The sequence below is a fragment of the Rhipicephalus microplus genome, chromosome 6 (genome assembly GCF_043290135.1).
Source record: "Rhipicephalus microplus isolate Deutch F79 chromosome 6, USDA_Rmic, whole genome shotgun sequence".
Lineage (NCBI taxonomy): Eukaryota > Metazoa > Arthropoda > Arachnida > Ixodida > Ixodidae > Rhipicephalus > Rhipicephalus microplus.
In genome coordinates this window covers 174,189,073-174,211,472 of record NC_134705.1, presented here as the reverse complement: position 1 = coordinate 174,211,472, position 22,400 = coordinate 174,189,073, and the positions used below count along the sequence as shown (strand labels likewise).

The 22,400-nt window shown below is 44.5% G+C and overlaps 1 protein-coding gene across 7 annotated transcripts; it reads right to left on the bottom strand.

Annotated features, from left to right (window-relative positions):
- Positions 1 to 2: 2 nt before the first annotated feature.
- On the bottom strand, positions 3 to 21,829 carry LOC119167127 (uncharacterized). Of its 7 annotated transcripts, none has more exons than XM_075867042.1 (6): positions 21,669 to 21,829; positions 18,171 to 18,241; positions 14,983 to 15,205; positions 7,674 to 7,816; positions 4,386 to 4,604; positions 3 to 2,173 (listed from the first exon to the last, which is right to left on the bottom strand). In XM_075867042.1, exons 1-6 carry the CDS (start codon positions 21,706 to 21,708, stop codon positions 2,096 to 2,098), a joined length of 774 nt encoding a protein of 257 aa, XP_075723157.1. In that variant the 5' UTR covers positions 21,709 to 21,829; the 3' UTR covers positions 3 to 2,095. The 7 variants fall into 7 exon arrangements, with proteins under 7 accessions (XP_075723157.1, XP_037274449.2, XP_037274451.2 ...); XM_037418552.2 differs by having other exon boundaries at positions 18,180 to 18,241; XM_037418554.2 differs by having other exon boundaries at positions 18,189 to 18,241; positions 21,669 to 21,828.
- Positions 21,830 to 22,400: the final 571 nt, after the last annotated feature.

Below are 22,400 nucleotides of genomic sequence, written 5' to 3'. Positions count from 1 at the left end.
CGTTAGTAGTAGTAGCACATGGTCAAAACGTTTTATTACTTCCCATTCAGAGAACGAACACACACAATACAACGAGCGGCGTACTTGCCAGTGCGATATGCATTTTTCTAATGACTCATCTGCATCAATGTCCGGCAAAAGAGACAACACAGACTGACTCTTCGTCAGTTATATAAAAAATATAAATTATTCCCTCTAATGTATGTACAACAATTGAAAAAAACTGTAAATGCAGGAAGACCCATAGTTGTGGAACTTTCATTCTACACGAGCAATAAAAACACAAAGTATTGCCTTAATACACGTAAATGAAGTAATAAATACTACAGTTTGTGGCCACATTGCAATTCGCACAAAAACAGTTATATCTTGTGTGACCAATCGACAAAAAAAAAATACATGCATTTGGTGTACATTTATGTGACAGTGCTGAAGGCAATTAAAATTAATGTGTTATGTACCTGCCTCTGTCAATGAACACTTTCTCATGAATTCCTGCATGTTGCTGGAGGAACTCTCACAATAAAGTAGGGCACTGTCATAACAAGTGCAAACTTTCAGCTGGTAGTTCCAATCAAAGGCATATGGATTTGTACGCTCAAATGAACATAATTAGCATACCTTTTGAAACAGAGAAGTAATAAATGCCACCAATGAGATTATTGCTACTTCTGTTCCAAGTTTATTATCAGCTTTCACCTTCGGTTCATGTTAACAGACCAGTGAATGTTCATAAAAGTTTCAACATTGATATGTTCATTAAATGGGACATCAGTTTAGACAAACGAATGCACTTAATTAGCATCCATTTTGAAATGGAACGGTAAAAAGTGCCACCGATTTAATAACTGCAATTTTTTCTTAAGAGTTTATTATCAGCCCTCACCTTTGGTTGCGTGATAACAGGCCAGAGAATGTTACAAACACTTAAAACATTTTCTTCACCTTCCCTGGTCTCGCATCACAAATAATACAAGCCTTCGTTTACCGCTTGTCTGAGCAGATTTAATCCAAGGCCGTTTTTGTCTACATTGTTTCTCGTATGGATGACGCGACATGCAACAAAACCTCTTCACCAAAAATATGCCGCGCACCTGCATGTTCCCATCAGTCAGTTCGGCGACATGTGCTACAAAGATGCAACTACGCATTGTTTTGTTTTGACAACACTGGCAGCTGACCGGCAAGGGCTATGGAAAGTTGTGTTGCCCAGAATGATGGAACACACGAATAATAGATTCCAAGAGCCTGAACTATCCTTAGCGCACGCAGCATACTTCGGTAGGGTATGTCAGCATTACAGGCGCTGACTAATGTTGCCGGACACTTGCATTTTCTTAAGAGAAACGAGCACTCAACCAAGACGTTTTACCGTGTAACTTATTGCCATCATCACAGTGTGCTCTCTGTCTTATTGTAATGTTTTTATTCCTACACTGATAACTCGTAGCACCGTTGTATCAACAGCCTTTTTTTTTATTTTCCTCATGTAAACTGTAACAGTGCATAACATTTCATAATAGCTAAACTACACAACTTTGCAGAAAATACCTTGTGTGAATAATCACTTATTAAACGTTGTGCCTTTTGTGTTCTTGTTTTTACTAATGCTAATTTAACTAATTATTAACTTTAGGGCTGCACTTACTATTATTCACTCTAGATTACACTGCTGTTTATGCATATCAGGTAGCAAAATTCCGTGTTTGTACTGCCTCCTTGCAGACTAATCCGAGGTCTATAAGGTACCATAAATAAGTAAATAAAATAAATAACAGAACTACCCCAGATGCCTTCTCTGGTCAGCTGTCAACTTCAGCGACAGAAAAATAATGATGAGCCTCTGCGTAGTACACTTCGCGGAGTTCGTTTGCGGGAAAAGGCAGTGATAAATAAGTATGCCTTCGTTAAATTTTCTGTCTTTGTCCCATTTCTTGCTTTTCGCAGCAGAAAATGCTCGAAAATGGCCGCGAATTTCGATGAAAATGCCAGTTGAGAGTTTGCACCTGTGTTGCCCAGTACCTCGCTTCCTCCCTTCCGCACGTCTCGCGCAAACAACCCAATGAACCGGGTGCAGCTGTGACAGTGGCGAGTATTAGTTGAAACACAACTCGAACTTTTCGATTTCCTCGAACTCCGCCGCCATCTTGTCTGCCCACTCCTCGAACTCCTTCTGGAAAGAATAAAAAAAAAGCAGAAAGAACAAGTCTTTTGTTAGGAGCAGGACATCTGAACATGCATCTGAGTGTATGGTGGAAAACAGTGACAAGGATCAGGCCGGTTTTCGTGACTACTTTGCACGAGGTGAAGATTTGAGAGATAGACAGAGAGGGGGAGGGGGAGTCAGAACTCGAGATAACCAGCTAAAGTTTGACCCAGCCAAATGATGAACATATATGAGACAAGAGATAAAAACAAACGGCCGACGCTTGATTTATGGGGTGGAAGTACCGTATTTCAATGAAAGCACAATGCAAAGATTCTCCTGGACTGAAACTCAAATTCGCGTCGAAAGATTCCGAGCTGGTCAAAAGAAGTCTACAGCTTCTGGATACAATGGCAACTATGTTCCAAAGTTTGTGTTGACAGATGGTATAGGGTACAGTGGCGGTATCAAGTGTTTTTGCCGTACATGTACAGTGACAGATTGCAGTCCCGCGGTATTGTTCGTATGAAATTTGCGTCGTAATGACAATGTATGCCTACTGAGAGGTGCCAACACCTACTAGGGCTTACGAGAGGCATTCAAAATGATTGTGCTACTTTCTAAAACAGATAAACAGAACTGATTTATAGCGTTAATGCAACAGGCAACAGCCCTTCGTGGTTTTGGTTTTGCCATGCGATTGCAATGAAGGCACGCGAAACTTGATTGTTATTTTTATCAACACTTCCCTCGCACAGGCGGCAGAAGTTGATTTTCATCATAATTCGCGAAGCACTTGCTTGTTCATCACTGGCACTCACGAGGTAATCTACATCTCCCTGATCTTACCAAGTTTACTTTGATGCACGATTGCCAGCTCAACTCTTTGCTACAAGAAGACGGCGTCAAGTAAGGTAGTTGCTGTCATTGTTGACAAGGTTGCTTAGTACAAACATGCTTATACGTTTTTACACAACTACTGTTTGTGCTGTCCAGTCCCGACAAGGAATATACAGACAGCTTTGTATCAGAATCCCCTTTTCTTGTGTTGGTCTCGCAACATCCTTGCCCCATATGCTGCAAACTGACACTACGGTAAATGCCAAGAAGGTACAGTTGGGCTCAATAGGAGTTGCAACATGGGGGGGCGATGTTAGAGGCCCCAGGCCTCAACAATTACAGCGGCGAATCTTAAATTGGTTTATAAAATACTAGTAACTAAAGCAGCGTCTACTTCAGTAATTTTCCCTGCGTCGATGCCACATTGCAGTGTTGGCGCCACTTTGAGCACGGGCAACACGTTGCAACTCGTATTAGACCCGACTGTACGTCGAGTTTTCCTAGGTGAATTGCCACAGGGCCACCAAGGAGTTTGTAAAGTGTCTCGTTCTGGCGTGGGTGCAAAGGGGAATGCTAGACTTCCATTACGGACCGTAAGTCTTTAAAAGGACACTAAAAAGCAAAACCATTTTTCGCGTATGAGTAAAGCACAGTTTTCACAATCCCAAAAACACCACTCTTGCCACCACACGACGGTTTGCAAGTTAGAAGAGGCGCGAAAAGCAAAGGCGAGTCGAGACGCCGACTTTAGATTTCCGCACCAAACACTGTGAGGCCATATATTTTGATGAGTATGTAGCTTCTAATCGATAAACATAAAATACATTGTCATCTGTGGGTGCCATAGACATGGCATACGAAGTTTCAAAAAATTTCATTGAGTCAATGTCATGGAAATACAAAAGGTACGTTTTGAAACTTTCGATGTCATGCGCGAACATTTTCCCACGAAATTCCTAAATGAGACTTTTAACTTTCATTTTCTCTGGTAATAATGAACTTGTGATAATAAAACTTATAGCATTTGAGTTCTGAGAGTGCAGTCTGTCCATCTAAAACAAGCCATAGTTTCTCTTTCGTGTTCGTGAACGAACTCTTCCGAGGTAGAGCTCTGTGTGATCATTCAGGGACACATTTCTTGGCTACCGCATTATTTAAAATGTTGAATTTTTTCGCCGTCTCACAAGGAATGCATAGGAGATAAAAGAAGCAAATTATTTCATCATGAATCTGTACCAACCAGCTCAGCATTCTGTCATTCAAAGTAAAGACAGTTGCTTTCAAGGGTGCCTTTTCCGTGCCTCTGATTCTGTGTGTAATTCCTACACTGTTTTTCAGAAACATTATAGGCTATTTTAGGAGCAGGTAAAACAGCACCTGCACCACATGACCCACTTACATTATTCTCTTTCTGAGCCTTAGGCTTGGGTGCCCTGGTCTTCTTGACCGGTGGCTCTTCGAGCAGCTCAAAGAAGTTCTCTTGGTCTTCTTCTGTGCGGTCGGAGACGTCCGGGTCTTCGAACAGCCTGACGGCAATCCTTGCAGGCCTTTCCCCGCGGGAGTACGTTCGCCTGACTTTCTGGACCGACAGCTCGGGGCTGTCAACATGTCGCATACCCTGTGAAAGATTGAACCAACACGTCAGAATACTACATCCAGTCCTCACAAAGAAGGACCATTGGCAATGTATTGCAAAAGCGAATTTACTTCAAAAAAGAGAAAAGAGAAAAAATGACCGCAGTTTCGAGTGGGAACACTGGTTAGCATGCGGAGCATATATGTTGAACTGCGATAAATGTGGTTTGTAATTTGCGACATGCGTGTTATGAGTGAACACGAGTGAACACGCACGCACGTATGCTGCAAAAGACGATGTTTATTGATGAGACGCTTTGGGTATTTTGAGCAAGATGGGTTTATGGTCCGTAAAGTGAAGGGTGAGTGGGTCTGGTTGCAGCGGTCCAAGGTCGAAATTTGCAAAGACGTGGTCGATACACGACCCGCAAACAGTGGTCGGATGATGTTTGCCGTCGTGCGTTGCTCGTTTCAGCGAGTGCCGCGACTCTATGTAGTCGACCTCGATAACGTCGAAGTTGAAGTCTCCAACTATCACGAAGGGTCGTCGTTGCGGTCATTGTTTCAGGTATTCTTCCACGGCTTCGTCGACATACTTCTCCACGGCGGCACGCGATGGGTTGGGCGCGAGGTACATCGACATGACATATACCTCGGCGTATTTCACACGATAACCGGCCCTCGTCCGACATCGCTCGCAATTGCCAGCAGCATACATTTTCACCAGCGACATCGGACGTGGAGCGCCCACACAAACCAACCGACGAAGGGCGGCGCGCACTCGGATACTTATAGCGAGCGCCGGATCCGGCCTGCGCCCGTTAGCATAGAGCTGGCGCATGTAAAACTAAAGGTCGCGCGGCACGCGGAGGGGAGAAGCAAGCGCAGGGCGCGCTGTGTTGAGAGAAGGAGGGGAGGCTGCGGACGGCGACGGCGCATGACTAGCCCCTAGTATAACATGCCCCGCATGTGAAAACATTCCAGGCCTGCGCAGAACACACATCACAGTCACAGTGAAAGCTTGAAGACCAGCTTTTAATTCGATAGCCTGTGGGAAACTCTCCAGGGGCAACAACTGTTACTGTGGTTACACTTGCAAGGTACCCTCAGCACCATTTATTGCAATTTTCTACGCATTGAGAAATGGTTCATCGTTCGACAGAAAAGCGAGGTACCCACTGCGCGCCTGTAAGGCATCATGTGCCGATGCGTAAGGCGTCATGCTGTGACTGAGGATGACGACGAATTATGGCTGAACCCAGTGTAATGAGTGGGAAGCTCTACTAACCACCTCACTCGTTAGGCAATTATCGTTGTGCGATGCCTGGTTGTTATGTTGCTCTTTGACCGCGCTGTATTGCATCTGTTCACCCGACTCTTTGCCCAGAGTGACACGTGTGTAGAGCCGGGGGGAATTTCAAGCACAGGCTCAGTGGTAGAGAACTCGGCTGCCTGGCACAGGGCCTGCATACTCGGACCTTTGTTATTTTTTTCTTTTTCATTGTGTGCGATAAATATATGAGAATCAGTAAAAGGCTACCGCGAAATGGAGCTCCACATCTTCACGTCCTTTATAGGACATCTAGAGAACATGATTTAGCAGCACCTTTCCAGTGCTTCATCAGACCAGCCTCGTAACAATATGCTTAGGGATCCCCTGCAACCTTGTTTCTGTTTTTCACTCAAAAATATTTTAAAAAATAGTCTAAAAATATATTTTAAATATTCGATTTGCACTCCCATTTCAATATCCGATTCACTTCGCACCCAAAATTTTGCTATTCGCACAGCTCCACAAAAATACATAAAACCAATAGAGTGTGCAACAGTGCCAAAAACACTCGCCCAGCAATGAAAAGCGTAAACATCCTACTAATGAGCGATTCCTGTAAACTTCGCCAGCTTTTTTTTCCCAGCATGGCGCTTTCCCCAGACGTTTCAACAATTAGCTCGACAATTTACTGCACGCTCCGACACTGTTCTCTCTAGGATACCATATTGAGGAGATTAGGTACGTAGGTTTGGACAACAAACCAATCATAACCTCAAGTTCTGAATTCCATGTCTGTTATATCATTTTCATCTTCATCATCGTCATTTTCAGCCTATTTTCGTGTCCCCAATTTGATATATCCTGTGCACGCTGGTTCCATTTTGTGACTGCAAAATGCAATCTTTCTGATTTAGTCACTCCATCTACGACTACATATCCCATCCCTTGGTATCCATTCCATCGCCTCACTTGGAATGGCCACCTCGAAAGCCCCTTTTCGAAACTGTAAGGCTAGCTTTCCTGCAGCGCAAATAGCCCAACTGATGTCAGCTAGTCACTTCTGCAAACGACGTGTCCAAGCGCAGTTTGCTTGCGCCAAGACGCAGAAAACGCAGACTCGGCGCTCTCAAAGTGAACACGCGTAAAAGACAAGCCCCTGCACATGCAACTATGTCCGCCCCCTCCACTCGAAGCACAACAGCTAGGTGTTGCCACTGGTTGGGAGAAGGTACAGTACTCACGGATTCAAATGCGACACCCAAATTTTGAGCTCATCAGGGCTGGTATGCGCAATTTGTCAACATTACCCCAACATGTTGTCCAAAATTAGTTTTATAAAAACTAAAGATATTTTCCGCTCTGACCTATGCGCTCCGAGTCAAAATTACTCTGATATTTCATGAACTGAGGACAGTGGAAACACTTGATTGATTTGTAGGGTTTAACGTCCCGAAACCACCATATATATGTGGAAACACTCAAACCTCATTATAACGAAGTTGCATATTACACAAATATAAGCTTGCTATATTTGAAAATTTTTTATAAAGGTATATTCTTTACACTATATCTCTTGCAAGGCTATTCCACATCTACTTCGTTACTATATATATATATTTTTTATAGCGAGGTTTCAGAGTACGTGCATTACTTAGCTCTAAATTGCCCTGTTTCGATCCACGTGTACAGTACATCTGGGCAACGTGCAAAAAGTTATGAGCGCGAGGCAGCACATGTGCACAGTACCAAAAGGGTCTAATGTGCGTTTCGTTGTTTCGTACGAAAAGCAGGTTCCAGAGAGTACATGTTTGCCATTCACTTGTGAAATAATGCACATACCCGGCGGCTTCGTGGTGGTGAAGAGCTTGTGCGCGACTCCCGGCTCGATGCCATGGTCGTGTCAAACAGGTGTGAGCATGCATCAGCACTGCAACCTAGATCAAGTGAACCGTCGTCGGGTGCTGGCTCTTCTGGCCGTGTCACTGCAACAAGACAAAATGAAACCATGGCCGTTTACAACGGGAAAGTATGCGAGAATCAAAAGCGAACGAGCGACATCCCTGTGATTGCAGATGCCCATCATTTACTCTGGTAAAACAACAATTCAAGAACAAATTAGTGTGAAGTTTTCCATCATGTCACACACAGGCAATTCCACTAACACACACGCAAAAAAAGAATAAAATTTGTCTAGGCCCAACTTCCGTGGAATGGAGCCTAGAGTTCAAACAAATCAGCATTGTTGTAAATAAATAACAAAGCAAATTTGATTCTCAAATTAGGTCATATTTTGCCTGCTTGGTCACCCATTCAGACGCACATGGCAGCAATACTGCAAGTAGTACTATCAATGGGTTAATCCCCCCCGTTAATTAAAGATTTGTATCGACTGTAGTATGTTCTAGCACACGAAAAAACACCGACAGAGAAAGACAAAACAGGCACTAACTTGCAGCAATGCTTATTCCAGAAAAAGGTAACCATATATATAGGCAACATTGCATTTTAATCACCACGAAGACATGTATTTTGCAAATTGACATATCCTTACGTAGGTAAACGAACTTCTTACACCAAAGGGCAATCGACGGTTTATAAATACTGTTATCTGCCAGCCTATCAATCATTTCAGTCTCGATTATTTCGCGGGTCAGCCGACCTCTGCTCGTATCGACAATTGACCACTCATGAAAAATCGGCATGCACATGATAGGGACATCACTTGCACTGTAAAAACACCTTTTGTTTTGTTTCTAAACACATCTTTTGTTTTTTTCTTTTACATAGTAGCGGTGTTTCTTTAAACATTCATTCATGTGCCGCCCATTTTGACCCACATAATTTTCATCACATGTCAATGGAAGCTTGTACACACTGCACCAATGCACTCTATAAACCTATTTTTATGCTTCATTTTGCATTCCTGCTTGTTCGATGAGGCAGGTCTGGTTAGTCTCTACAGACTCCGCAATTTTTTTGGGAGTGGAAAACGCTACGTTCGTATATCCGCGTGGTAACCCGTGGATATACGGTGTGACTGCGACTTTTCTCGCATCAGCCAAGAACTGTCTGCCGCGAGTGTTTTTTGATAAGCTAAAATTGAGAAAACCTCCGCTACGCTGACGAGCACATGCGTAGGGTAACCTGCGGACTGAAGACGGCCGATTCGTTCGTTGAAACTTTCGCTCATGCACTCGGGACATGACTTGGGTAGGGCACTGAGCAAACAAGTCTTCCCTATTCCCCCCTTCAGCAACTTAGACTACCGACTGATATGGAAGCAGTGGCTTTTTGGCGCGAGGGTCGCAACTCCAGTGGACGCCTTTGTCAGGAAATAAAAGCCCGATTTCCAGAGAGCGAATACTGCGGTCCCGCTGCAATTCGTGATACAACTAGAAGGGATAAGCCCTCGCGTATGAAGGAAAACGCGTTAGTTGCTAAGGAATCAAAAGAGTCAACACTGAAGTAAAAAAATTTTAAAGATCATCGACATACCGAAAAAGTTTTCGTCTTAAAATCTGCGAGTCGGTGACACAAGTTCTTGTCAAGTTCCGCTAACAATAAATCGCTGAGAATCGGGGCAATACAGGAGCTGATGCATATTTTGTGCTTCAGTATGTAACGTTGCCCTTCCCATAGGATAAAACTGGACCGTAGATAAAAACGAAAAATTTCTAAAAATTCCCTGTCTTTCATTCTGGTAATGTTCATGAAAGAATCAATTCTGAAGCGATCAATACCAATCAACGCAAGAAAGCAGACTAGCGAGTGGCAGGGAACAGAACATATCTGCAGTGTCTACAGAAAAAGCACTAATGTACTTATGGGATGACGATCTGAGGTAATCCAGAACATCAGCATTTTTAACAAGGAACGGATCGTCAACTGTTGACACGTTTCGCATTTTTTGGAGGAAGAAGGCAATACACTTTTTCCAGGTGCTGTTTTCCGACACAATGGCCTGGAAAGGTGCGCCTGTCTACCTAGTGTATTTTCACGCTAAAGAACACGTCAAGGCAATCGCTTTTACTAGCACTTGTATCTTTAAAGATACTGTCTAAACGAAGCCCTTTACAGAGCTTCTTAACTTTTCCTTTCGGAATCTACAAATTTTTACATGGTTTAAAAACTTTCATGACAGCATCAAGGGCTTTTGTGCTAAAGGAACCTCGAGTCAGAACTGCAAGACCACCTTCATTGTCAGCACAAAATATGCAGAGGTGGTTGTTTTTCAAAAAAGAAGCTACACGTTTTACGGATAGACACCTTTGGTACAGGGGGCATATTCAATTTCAAGGCATCGACACCATCCAACACACAATACACCGCGTCCTGTCTGATGAGCGTGAGAAGTTTTGAAGCAATGCTCTTCTCTACAGTGAAGCTTGGCTCCGACGCAAGGGTGTGCTGTGCATCCTGAAGGAACTTCCCAGTTGAAAGTAGTGAAGGTAGTAGTCGTCTAAGTTGCCGGAGCTGGAACTCCCACAAGGATTCAGTCATGCGGTCAATCTGCTTTGAACACTCTCGAAGTCGACTACCGATTATAGAATGATCCCCTGTGGTGCTCGCTTGTGCTATTAGAAGTTTTCTATGCAGACGGGCCAGACGACGCCATTCAGACTTTTGGATCTTGCATAAGCGAATTCCATGGTTCGCAGAAGGCAAGAAACCCTCAAACAATGCTTTAACATCCTGCGGCAGAATCTTCTTCCGACACAGGGATTTGCAAACTGCAGCAGCGATGAACGCAATGCTTGCCGCTGGCTCCCGAGGAAGACATAGAAAGGGTCCCGATGAAATAGAAATGAAGCATAGTAACGTGGAATTTTGGGCGTCTTGGTACGCCTGACTGTAGTTTTCTAGCGCATGAAAAACACAGACAGAGAAAGATGGGACAGCCGCTAACTTGCAACAATGTTTATTCCAGAAAAAATTAACCATATATATATAGGCAACATCGCTTTTCAATCATCATGATCACACGCACTCACTGCTTATAGGCTTTAACTATGCGACACTTCGGTATCAGGGTGTCGATGAAGAATATATAAACATCCTGGAAGAAATCTATAGTGGATCAACTGCTACCATAGTGCTTCATAAAGACAACAACAGAATACCAATCAAGAAGGGTATAAGGCAGGGGGACACAATCTCCCCAATGCTATTTACCGCGTGCTTATAGGAGGTTTACAGAAGCCTAGAATGGGAACAGTTAGGGATAAGAGTTAATGGAGAGTACCTTAGTAACCTGCGCTTCGCCAATGACATTGCATTGCTGAGTAACTCAGGCGACGAATTGCAACTCATGATTACAGAGTTGGACAAGGAGAGCAGAAAGGTGGGTCTTAAAATTAATCTGCAGAAAACGAAAGTAATTTACAACAACCTCAAAAGAGAGCAGCACTTCGAGATAAGTAATAGTCCACTTCAAGTTGTAAGAGACTATGTCTACTTAGGGCAGGTAATAACTGCGGAGCCGAACCACGAGATCAAAAGCACATTTGGCAAGCACTCTCAAATTATGACAGGTAGATTGCCGCTATCCCTCAAGAGGAAGGTATATAACAGCTGTATCTTGCCTGTGCTTAGCTACGGAGCAGAAACCTGGAGACTTACAAAGAGGGTTCAGCTTGAATTGAGGACGACGCAGCGAGCAATGGAAAGAAAAATGGTAGGCGTAACCTTAAGAGACAAGAAGAGAGCAGAGTGGATTAGGGAACAAACGGGGGTTAAGGATATCGTAGCTGAAATTAAGAAGAGAAAATGGACATGGGCCGAGCATGTAGCGCGTAGAAAGGATAACCGCTGGTCATTAAGGGTAAATAACTGGATTCCCAGAGAAGGCAATCGGGTTAGGGGGAGACAGAAGGTTAGGTGGGCGGATGAGATTAAGAAGTCTGCGGGTATATATTGGCAGCAGCAAGCACAGGACCGAGTTGACTGGCAGAACATGAGAGAGGCCTTTGTCCTGCAGTGGACATAGTCAGGCTGATGATAATGATGTGACAAAGGTTCTAGGGTGCATATAGGTTGTTGCGAGGCTTCAGCTAGGCAATGCTAGGCTGTTTGATTCTCAGCGCACAGAGGTTTGATTCGCAGACAGTCAAAAGAGAGTTGTCCAAACTCGAGACAGAAAGTAGCGCTGAAGCCAAGCGTTCACACCTTTCATAGATCTGCAGGCAGGTTTTCATTGGTGTAGGTCTTCCATCGCAACAAATCCTTCCAACAGCCACCGTTGCCTTTCCCGTTCTCGAGAATTCTCTCATTCTGCGCACTAGAGGTCCTCGGCTGACTGCAGTAACTTCACAACCATTTGTTGGGCCAACTTTTACCGTATTCATGTATAGTGGAATTTACCTTGTGGCATATACTAGTTATGATGACGATACTATTTTGGTAGGCCACACAGTGGCACATACCCATCAAGATGATGTGCTACACAACTTCGCTATTAAAAAATGAAAATCGTCAGGTGCTTAAATCAAGGTGGTTACAGGGAAATCATGCGATATTTTAGTGTCATGTGAATCAAGTCACAAACCGTGCGTACCTTATAATCTAGCAGGCAGACAGACAGATACATATGCAAATAATCGTCCAACACTTGGACGTAGAACAGTTTCCAAAGTTCATGAGCCTTTTTGTCTTCGCACTATACAGTAAAAGCTCGTTAATTCAGATTTCACGAGACCGGAAAAACTCTCCGAATTAACCGAATGCCGAATTAATAAATGAACAGGGAAAACAACATTTAAAATCAAGCTGCAGAAGCATACTTTTATTTATTGAAGTATTTTGTAATTGTCGTCTGCATTTTCGCACAGATTCCGGCTGACATCACAATTTTTCTTACCTGTTCCAAATGGCCAACAGCACGCAAGCTGTCGGGAGTGTTCAGGCAAGCGTCATCTAATATTAACAGCGCCTCCGAGACTTCCCGTGAGGTGCGATGAGGTCGGGGCTGTGTCTCCTCGCATGATTCTTCGTCGGAATCATGGTCTTCATGTGCGCCCGTGACATCATTAATAATCTCTTGATCGGTCAGGAGACCACTCGTGGCGACACCATGATCAATCGCGATGTAGTCCTGAAAGGTCACATCTGTGGGAAGGACAGCATCGAAAGTCTGGCAGTCATTGTCGGTGGACTCGGCTGACACCTCCTCGATGCCATCGTCAGCTACTGCTGCATGCTCGGGCCTCACAAAACCGCTGTGCCAAAAACAGTTGGCGATGACTTGCGGCGGAGTGTTTTTCCACACGTGGGCGATGATGTGCACTGCGCCGAGTAAGTCCACTTGATACAACTTTCCAGCTTCTGAGCATAGGATCATTCGCTCTAGCAGGTGCTTGCGGTACTTTGACTACACAGAGTGAATGAATGATACCCTGGTCCATCGGCTGAAGAGCAGACGTAGTGTTGGGGGGCAAAAAAACTACTTTGATGCTCTTCAGTTCGACTGTACAGTTATGGGCACTGCAGTTGTCAACAACCAAAATTATCTTGCGGTCCTTCGACGTGAAGTGCCGGTCCAACTGCTGCAGCCAGCCGCGAAAAATGTCCGATGTCATTCATGCCTTCCTGTTCACTGTGTACTCGACAGGAAGGCTTTTGACGTTCTTAAAACAACGTGGCTTAAGCGCCTTCCCGACGACAAGTAGTGGCAAGCGCTCCGTGCCAGTCATATTGGCGGCAAGAAGCACAGTTATCCTTTGCTTGCACTTCTTGCCACCAATGCACGCGTCCCCTTTGAAAGTCACCGTCTTGTCGGGCAGAGCTCTGAAAAATAGAGCAGTTTCATCTGCATTGAACACGTCACGTGGTTCATATGCGGCGACGTGCTCCAGCAGCTTCACATTTCTCCACTTGGTGGTCACGCTTTCGTCAACACTGGCCTTTTCGCCGCACACACTCCTGAAGACAAGTTCGCGTCTCTCTCGAAACCTCGCAAACCACCCTTCTGACGCTTTGAACGATTCAATGTTTATCATTGCAACGTACTTCTCACCTTGCGCCATGATGAGAGGTCCGCTCAAAGGAAGATGCGCGTTGCGACAGTCAGTAATCCACCAGAGCAAAGCTTCTTCGAGCTGGGGATGAGCTGCTGTTCGTAACCGCTTTCTAGAGGCATGAAACTTCTCGCTTTCGAAGGCTTGTCGAATCTGTTGTTCATTTTTCCGTACGTTCCCAACGTGCTCCACTTCACGTTGTACTTGGTCATAACCTGCTGTCGCGATTCGCCGTTCTTCAGTGCTTCCAAAATTTCCACTTTAGTCGCCAAGTGCTTCGCGTCGTAGTTCTGCCGCTTCTTCGGCGTTGCCATCACTGTAGCACACGATGGTGGTGGCATGCAAATACGGCCACAATGGAAGAAAAAGAGAACTCCGCAAGAAGAGATGGTTCCGACACGACAACACAAGGGAAAATGGCGTCGGAGGCGCTGAGTGGAGAAGAAAGAAGACGCCGACATTCGGCGACGCTGCGATCGCCCCCACTAGTTGATGATGATGGCGATGCCACTCAGGTTTCGGTTTCACTCCAGTGGTGCCAGCACTGCTTTATCACACTTTTGTGTAGCAGCAGCCATCAGCATTTGTCTGAATTAAGCGGTTCGGAGCCGAATTCCGACGAAATAACGAAGGTTTGGTCCCATAGATTAACATGCACTTTGGCCGGGACCAATAAAGCCGTCCGAATTATCCGAATTAACAGGTGTCGAATTAACGAGCTTTTACTGTAACATAATGACTGTTCTATGGAAAAAAAAAAACTCATGCTTGGCCATTTTTCAACACGACCCAAAGCTCCAGTGCATGCATGGTGTCAGTTTTTCACAATTTCATTTTTGCTTCAACAAACTTCAATTGTTAGCCAGAGCTCGCACTGTGCCCTTGTCCAGTGCTTCTATTGAAGTCAGTACTAGCGTATCTGCCGTGTTCACACCGATTTTCGAAGCGCGCGTCACTTCCAACTTGCCAACCTTTCTGCTCCATATTAAACTTGATATTTTTGCCTCGCTCAAAACGTCCACCCCTACAAAATTTCCGAGGAGAAGACAGCATCCCTCTGAAGAAAACATGTATCTAAAACTGTATGGCTTTTTGAAATGGCATAAATTGAAATGTCAAGTTAAGGCCCGACTTACCTGGAAGCATTGGCTGGGACGGCATGTGGCCGGGAGTCGACGTGACAACATGTGCCGAGGCAGCACTGCTGGGCCTTTTCCCAGACCGACCCGAGGAACGTCTCTTGATGGGGCTCACCCCCAGTTCCGGCATCCCTGGAGCTGGTTGCACAGACGGGGTGGCCACCGCCGCCGCTGGTTTTCCCTGCATCTGATGTCTGCTGCTGGTCCTTCTCTTTGCAGGCTGCACCCATGAAGCACCGTTAATAGTTCAAATATCCGGGTTTTTTATAACCAAAACCAAGGTATCATCGAGGGACGCTGTAGTGGAGGGCTCCGGAAATTCTGACCACCTGGCATTCTTTGACGTGTGCTTGCATCGGCCAGTACGCGGGCCTCTAGCATTTCGCTTCCACAGAAATTCGACCGCCACGGCTGGGTTCGAACCTCTGACCCTCAAGTCGGCAGCTAAGCACCGTAAACGCTACGCCACCATGGCAGACCGTTATCAGCTGAAATGTACGTGACAAGTGCAGGCGTCAATACAACCTTTGTCAAAAAACTATCAGGGCAATGGTTTATTTTCCACGTTTAAAACAGTAAAAACAAACAAACGTTACGTTACTTGGTATGTGTTCTTACTTGACATGACTTTAGTTATGTTTCCGGGCTAACTATGTTGCAGGGCTGTGCTTCGCAACGCATTGTCTGGGTCATTGTCACGTGAGTTAAGGTCAGTCACACAATGGATCCCAATTGTGAGCAAAAAGTGGGCATTGTATTCTGTGTTAAAGGGACTGACTAAAGACTTTTTTAATCAACCCATTTTTAGTACTGCGCGACAGAAAGGTCACCCTTCTTAGTGCTCGTAGCTGCAGTAGTTAAAACAGTACATAGGCATTTTACAAGCAGTATTTATCTATTTTAAAGGCCCTAGACACAGATGTACTCTTCCTCCAGCTACGTTGACAATCAGCGACGCCACCGGCCCTTCTCGCAATTCGTGGCAGCAGTTGTCGTCCTGCTTTCGCAGGAGTTCCTGTGACTGTGCTTGACCATCCTTATTTTGAGATTTTCAACTATTCGTGAAAATAACAAGCTGTTACAATGAGATGATGTGGCATTGTAGACCTTCCCTGTATCTGTACCATGTTGCATGTGCCTGCATCCAAGGTTCTCTGCACCTGAGTCTCGGGTAGCTTACCCCGGCGTCGTTACTCTTTCGATACACGAGCCAAGTCAAGTCAACGAAAATGTCAATACGCATAGTATGTGCAGTCATGCTGAGTAGCAGTGCACGCCATTTCTGAGCAAAGTGTTGGTATCAAAACTATGTAGCTCCAATATCTTAGCGACCTTGAAACTGCGCTCGCAATTGAATGAGGATGCTGAAAAGTTGATCAAGATGTGTTGATGAGCATGGGATCATTACGTCATGTGAAGCCAGCACCACTTTAACTAATGCATAATATGAACTCAGACCTCCATGTAAATTTTTATGGAGCAATAGCTTGTAATATAGGGAAAGCAACACTATTTCAGTACTAACAAAATAATCTTCGACCGCGCACAGGATTCAACGGTCACGTGGACAGGTACATTGAATCGGTCGGGTATTTTCCACCAGAGGCACCATAGATCGTTTTTCGCGACTTTCAATGAAGGAATAAAAATTTAAATCAACCTCTAAAGAAAAAAAATAGGGTTGGTTTGAGTCAGTGCGACAAACAATTTTTCAATCAGCAGAGTCATCTCATTTATAGTTCTGGGTAGTTATCAGTTCCTTTATGCTTGAGAAAACCCTTGAGGTCCAGGCAAGACAAATAAAAAAGCTATGTTTTTTTTTCTTTCTGCCAGTGAGAAGGCAACTGAAAGAAAAGCTTCATCAAAACATCGCAGGCATCAAAGGAGCACACAAGCAACACATTTAGATTTTCTTGCTTCTTTCCAAGACCTCAGGAAATATTCGCAATTGCGTATACCTAGATAGCCTTGGTGACTGCTTTGATGGAAGCTAGGATCAATACTTGGTATGTACAATTTTCTGTTTTTGTACGACCTTTGTCCTTGGACTTTCCTGACAACAGTTGGACATTGGTCAGACAGACCACTGTGCAAATGATTGTTAAATTTGGCAGAAAACTACAAATTACTGACAGGCACCTATCTGTGAACAAATCACAATGAGCAAAATGGTTCAACATTTTCAACCTGCTGCATATTGGTCTATACTAGAAACATAAATCAACTCAAGAAATATCATAATCGAAAACCCTTGGATCGGCACACCTGAACTCCTGTGGTCTGGGAAATGTGTTTGATTGATTGATTTGTGGGGTTTAACGTCCCAAAACCACCATATGATTATGAGAGACGCCGTAGTGGAGGGCTCCGGAAATTTTGACCACCTGGGGTTCTTTAACGTGCGCCCAAATCTGAGCACACGGGCCTTGGGAAATGTGTTTCATTCAACAGCACGATAGGAGACCTCATGACAGTAGATAGTTTTTATGCGTGTATGAACACAGAAAATCTTTTAAATAAATCAACTGCTAAAGGGTCCTCCTCAAAAGTGCAATAACACCAGTATGAAATAGTATCAAAGTGCCTTACATATGTATGATCACAACTGAACTTAATTCAAATGCCATAACAATTAGTTTCACTAATGAAATATACAGAGTAGTCACAGGGACTTCGCGATATCCAAGCACCGAAATGTAGGACGATACGATTACTAACAAGGTTAAACACAGTAGGAAAATACAAATCGTTATACTGCAGGCATATACAAAAACATCGTTAACAACTAGGCAAAGTTTGAAACTAGGAAAAAATACAGACCAGCATAGTAATAGAAGTTATATCATTCAAAGGTTGTTCAGAATTAAATGGGAACGTTAAAAAATCGTTTGTCTATTAGGCAGGCAAGTGCCTTTCATAAGCCTTGATGAAATGGTAACATAACACAAGATCGAGTGTAGAGAAATGCAATTAGATATCCAAAAAATGTTATACGACCAATCTACAATGTGGTACTGCAATGCCGCTGCTAGCAATGTCCACTACCCTTCCTCCTCGTTTGAATGCTTGCGCTTCATTCACAACAATTCCCAGTACAGCTTCCTTCGACACACCAAAAAGGTCTTGGCAAGTGCAGACATTCGATGCTTATAAAAGTAAAACTGAATACAGGAGAACCAACTCACAATATTTACAATACTTGCCTCGTTGGATATGGTGTTCTCAATGTCGCCAAGAATCTTCCTCTGAGGATTTCCTTTAAAAAAAAATTTGAATATGCACTTCAACAATAAAATACAGCACTCTGCTTCCACAAATTACATTAGCCTAAGACTAATGAAGCTCATAGGAGTACTGATAATGCATGAATGCTGACAAAGTACAGTCACCAAATTTCGAGGCTATATATGACAAACTTCTTTTGGGATTCCTCTGTATGCTAGGACACTCTGCACAAATGGTCGGACACGGCATACATTTAGAATATAGTTTCATTCGCTTCCGACGTGTACCTAAACGCGCAATCTCAAGACCGAAGCCCATCGCAAGCGCCTCCAGATCAGATGTAGCTTTATAGGAAGGGCAATGAAAGTTGTAGCGACGTCCGAGCAGATTTGTCTTGAGCGCAGGCGTGCGCAGGTTTCCCCTTTAGGGGCGACAAAAGTTCGTCACAGCGCACTTCCTCTCTATTACGTCAACGTGTGGGGGCCGACTTCACATTCTGTACGACGACTGTACATTCTACAGGTAACACGCAGAACTCTAATTAAATTAGGCAAGTTCTCAATTACAGTGGCATGCCTATAGGAGGGTTGCACGTGACTTAATCCACTTGAGGCACTAGCGGCATTTGCCTCAACCGCTACGTCCGTGGTCTGGGCGCGCCCTTTTTGACGCAGCAACCGGCAGCGAGAGGCTGTGAGCGTGCCGCTGCGTACGGTACCAACGTGGTGAAATGTGAGTGAGTGCTTACGCGCGTGACTTCAGAGGTCCGGCGAAACTTCGCTACGAACATAAGGTTCATCTTTGCGGTGGATATCGACCCGTTAGACTTCAGCAGTGATAAAGCTGTGTGATGTGTAGTGTTATTCCCGCATTGTGCTCAAGAACATTAAGGACCACCTTGTTGACGGCACAAGCTATCACCTTGTTTGCAGGCACAAGCTTCGCAACAAGGGACAAGCTAAAACCCCATAAATTGATGAACGTCCACAAATATGTGACTAGCGGATGGATTGAACAGCACCGAGTTAGAGACCTCGGAGACAGCCATCGCGTCGTCGTCGGCAACGTGACTGGTTTCCTTTGCTCTGTGCTTGGACGAATAATTTTGGTCACCGCGGTGGTGCCGCTTCATGAATTCTTTGTGTGGAAGGGCTTCACCGTTTGCAAGGGCATGTTATGGGATACAATTGGCATAGTTCGTTCGTGGTTGAGTCCAAGCCACTTGCGATCAAAAATGATTTTTTCTGCAGGGTCCAACGACGCGTGTCGGGCAGTTGTAACCCAGAGATTACATACGGTTATCATTGTAACTGATCGACGTTAATGTGATATCACCGTTTATGTGCTTAGCTGACCATTCTCTCAAACAGTATGCGATGCAGTGCGCTCTCGTCAAAGCATGGGTAAACGAGAATACACTGCGGCATGCCTGCACTGCGTCGCTGACTGTTTCTTAACGCACCCAAATCAGTAACACCCCGCACCCACCTGAATGATACCGCTGATAAGCAGCGATCACGGACGTAGTGCGCGCTCGTCTCCTGCTGCTTAAACAAAGCTTCATAGCACGTTGCGAAAACCAAAGATTTTCCCCACAAAAGCAAACCTCCATGATGTTGCATAGGCTCTGAAGACTTACCGAAAATGAAATGAATTAACGCACACACAGTATAGTGTGTGGCTGAGCCATCCAAACCTTTTTGATTAGTTTACAATCCCTTTAGGTATGGAAAAAAAGCCGACATCACATGCATTCTCATGACCAGGTTTACTCGAGTGATTGTAGCAACCAAATATGGCACAGTTTACCATTATGACCCCAGGAATCTCGCACAGACACCCATGAGTGTACTTTCTGCAACTGCTTGCGGGCGGCGGCCAGGAAAGAGACCACAAAGATGGATACGCTGCCTTATTGACGCTGGCGCCATCTCGTGGGCCACGCCCATGTGCAACCCTCCTATACAACAAGAAAAGGCCCTTGAACCTTCAAGATACTCCCTCCGGCAAATCCCTCCAATGTTGAGGTTGCATGTGTACAATACAACTGGGAAGTAAGGATGCCTCTGTTATAAAGATTATTTGATTGCAAAAGCTTGACTGTACTTCGTGCAGACTACCGAGACCACAGAAAGAGCGAGTAAAAGATGCACCCCCCCCCCCTTTTTTATATACTTGCCGTATGTGTACGGCATGTGGACGTCATTGATGATACTTTGTTCTTAAACAAAGTACACAATGAGCCACAGAAGTTCAATGAAATGGTGCCTAAATAAATTCTGTTAATTTGTTAGACGGTCATTGCAGTGTTTCAACACTCACAGGTTGTTGCAATTATATTTTGTGGTGTAATGTACACAAACGAAGTGTCAGGTGCAAATAATAATAATAATAATAAATGAATGAAAACCATTTGATTGCGGCTTCAAAACTCAAGACGAGTGTGTACAGTAGCAGTTCTGACGAAAAGCTCCCCGGACAACACAGCAAGTGCTACACTGCGCGCCTTTTCGTAGGCGCCGTCAATGAAACCTATGACACATTTAACAAATGCGCGATCGGTCGCATTTGATAATTTGAAACATTTATAAACCACAGGGGAAAAAAAGTGCCCGTATAAACGAATGCAACTATTTGATTCGGAGACCGTATCGAGCTTTTGCCTAACGAATCGAGCATTGTCTCGTTCGGTGCGAAGAACGAAGCAAGTACGGCAACATACGATACGTAATTCATATGTCTCCAACATTCGTTGCGAAGCGAATCCTACAGCTTTCCTTGCCTGCGTCACTTAGGCTCTACGTAGAGAAACGGAAGAAGACCGCGGCTATAGAGTCAATTTCGAAGTGGGAGTTGCATTGCGGAATCGGCGTCGCAAAAAAAAAAAAAAACGAATCGTTACCGTGTTGAGGTACGTGATTGAAATCGACGATAGTTATAGCGCGAGAACAAAACGACGACACAGAGACAAGAAGGACACGAAAGACGCAAGCGTTCGTGTCTTTCGTGTCCTTCTTGTCTCTGTGTCGTCGTTTTATTCTCGCGCTATAACTATCGTCATGCCATACCAACTAGCCTAAGCTGCCACACTTCCAAGTGACTGAAATCGAGTTTCAACGCATCTTCGGTAGAGAACCGCAACTTACGGGACGAGTTTCCGGCCGAAGCTAGCCTTGCAACAGGTGTGACCATTGTGAGTCGGCTACGCAAAACGCAAGCGGTGAAGGTTAGACAAAAGGAACGTGATTAAAACAGCTGTCTGTGTTACACGCACTGAAGAAAAAGAAACTTTTTTCAAAAGAGTGCGCACGCCGCCGCCATCTTGGCAGTTGACATCAGATGAAAAGTACGCAAAACTAGCGAACTGTAAAGCAAGACAGACTAACCAATGCGTGAGAGTGCTTTCGCTTTGGTTAAACGAGCTAAGCGAGCAGTTTTGGAAGGAAAGAAGAGCTCACCATGGTCACTTTTCCGCACGCGTCTCTGCCGTGGAAACATCGCGAAGTTTTAACAAAACGCGCGCTGCGCGCCCGGACGCGTTTTGCTAACTCTCGATCACAGACGCTACCCTTGCACTATTACACTTAAACAAAAACTTCGCTAAAGTGTACTTGGACTTCGTGTTAGATTTAATCATAATGTTCACGCAAAAGTACCTTTGTCATTCGTTGCTTTAAGTACGAGATGATGCTTTGGTTGCTAATCTTAAAGGTCATGTGATCAATTATTAAGCCTCGAAACGCGCAATTTTTTGTGATTTTATGGAAAGCCTTCTAGATTTTGTGTGCCTGCCGGATAAGCGCGAAACAGCAGTCGACTGTGGCGGCGCTGCCTACGTAGGAGTAAGGTTTTTGTACTTGGCTTTGGATATTGGCAGTTTTGGCGTTTGGTACATGCAGTAGTGAATTATAATTTCAGAGGATACCTTGTAATTAAAAAGCTGCTTGCTGAATCGCAGCGTGACTTGCGTAGGGTTAATCAAAATTACGTTTACGCCTTTTTAAAACTTTTTAACGTTATTTTTGTTGCATATAAGCTCCAAAAACGTAAAAATTTATTTGAAGACACCGCTACTTGAGTGGCGCCACTACCGTAGTTCCGACGACCGCCACTTCCCAAGTGACCGCCGATAATCCGGCAGGCACAGGAAATCTAGGAGGCGTTGTTAGGCAACGCCTCCTCTGTACAGT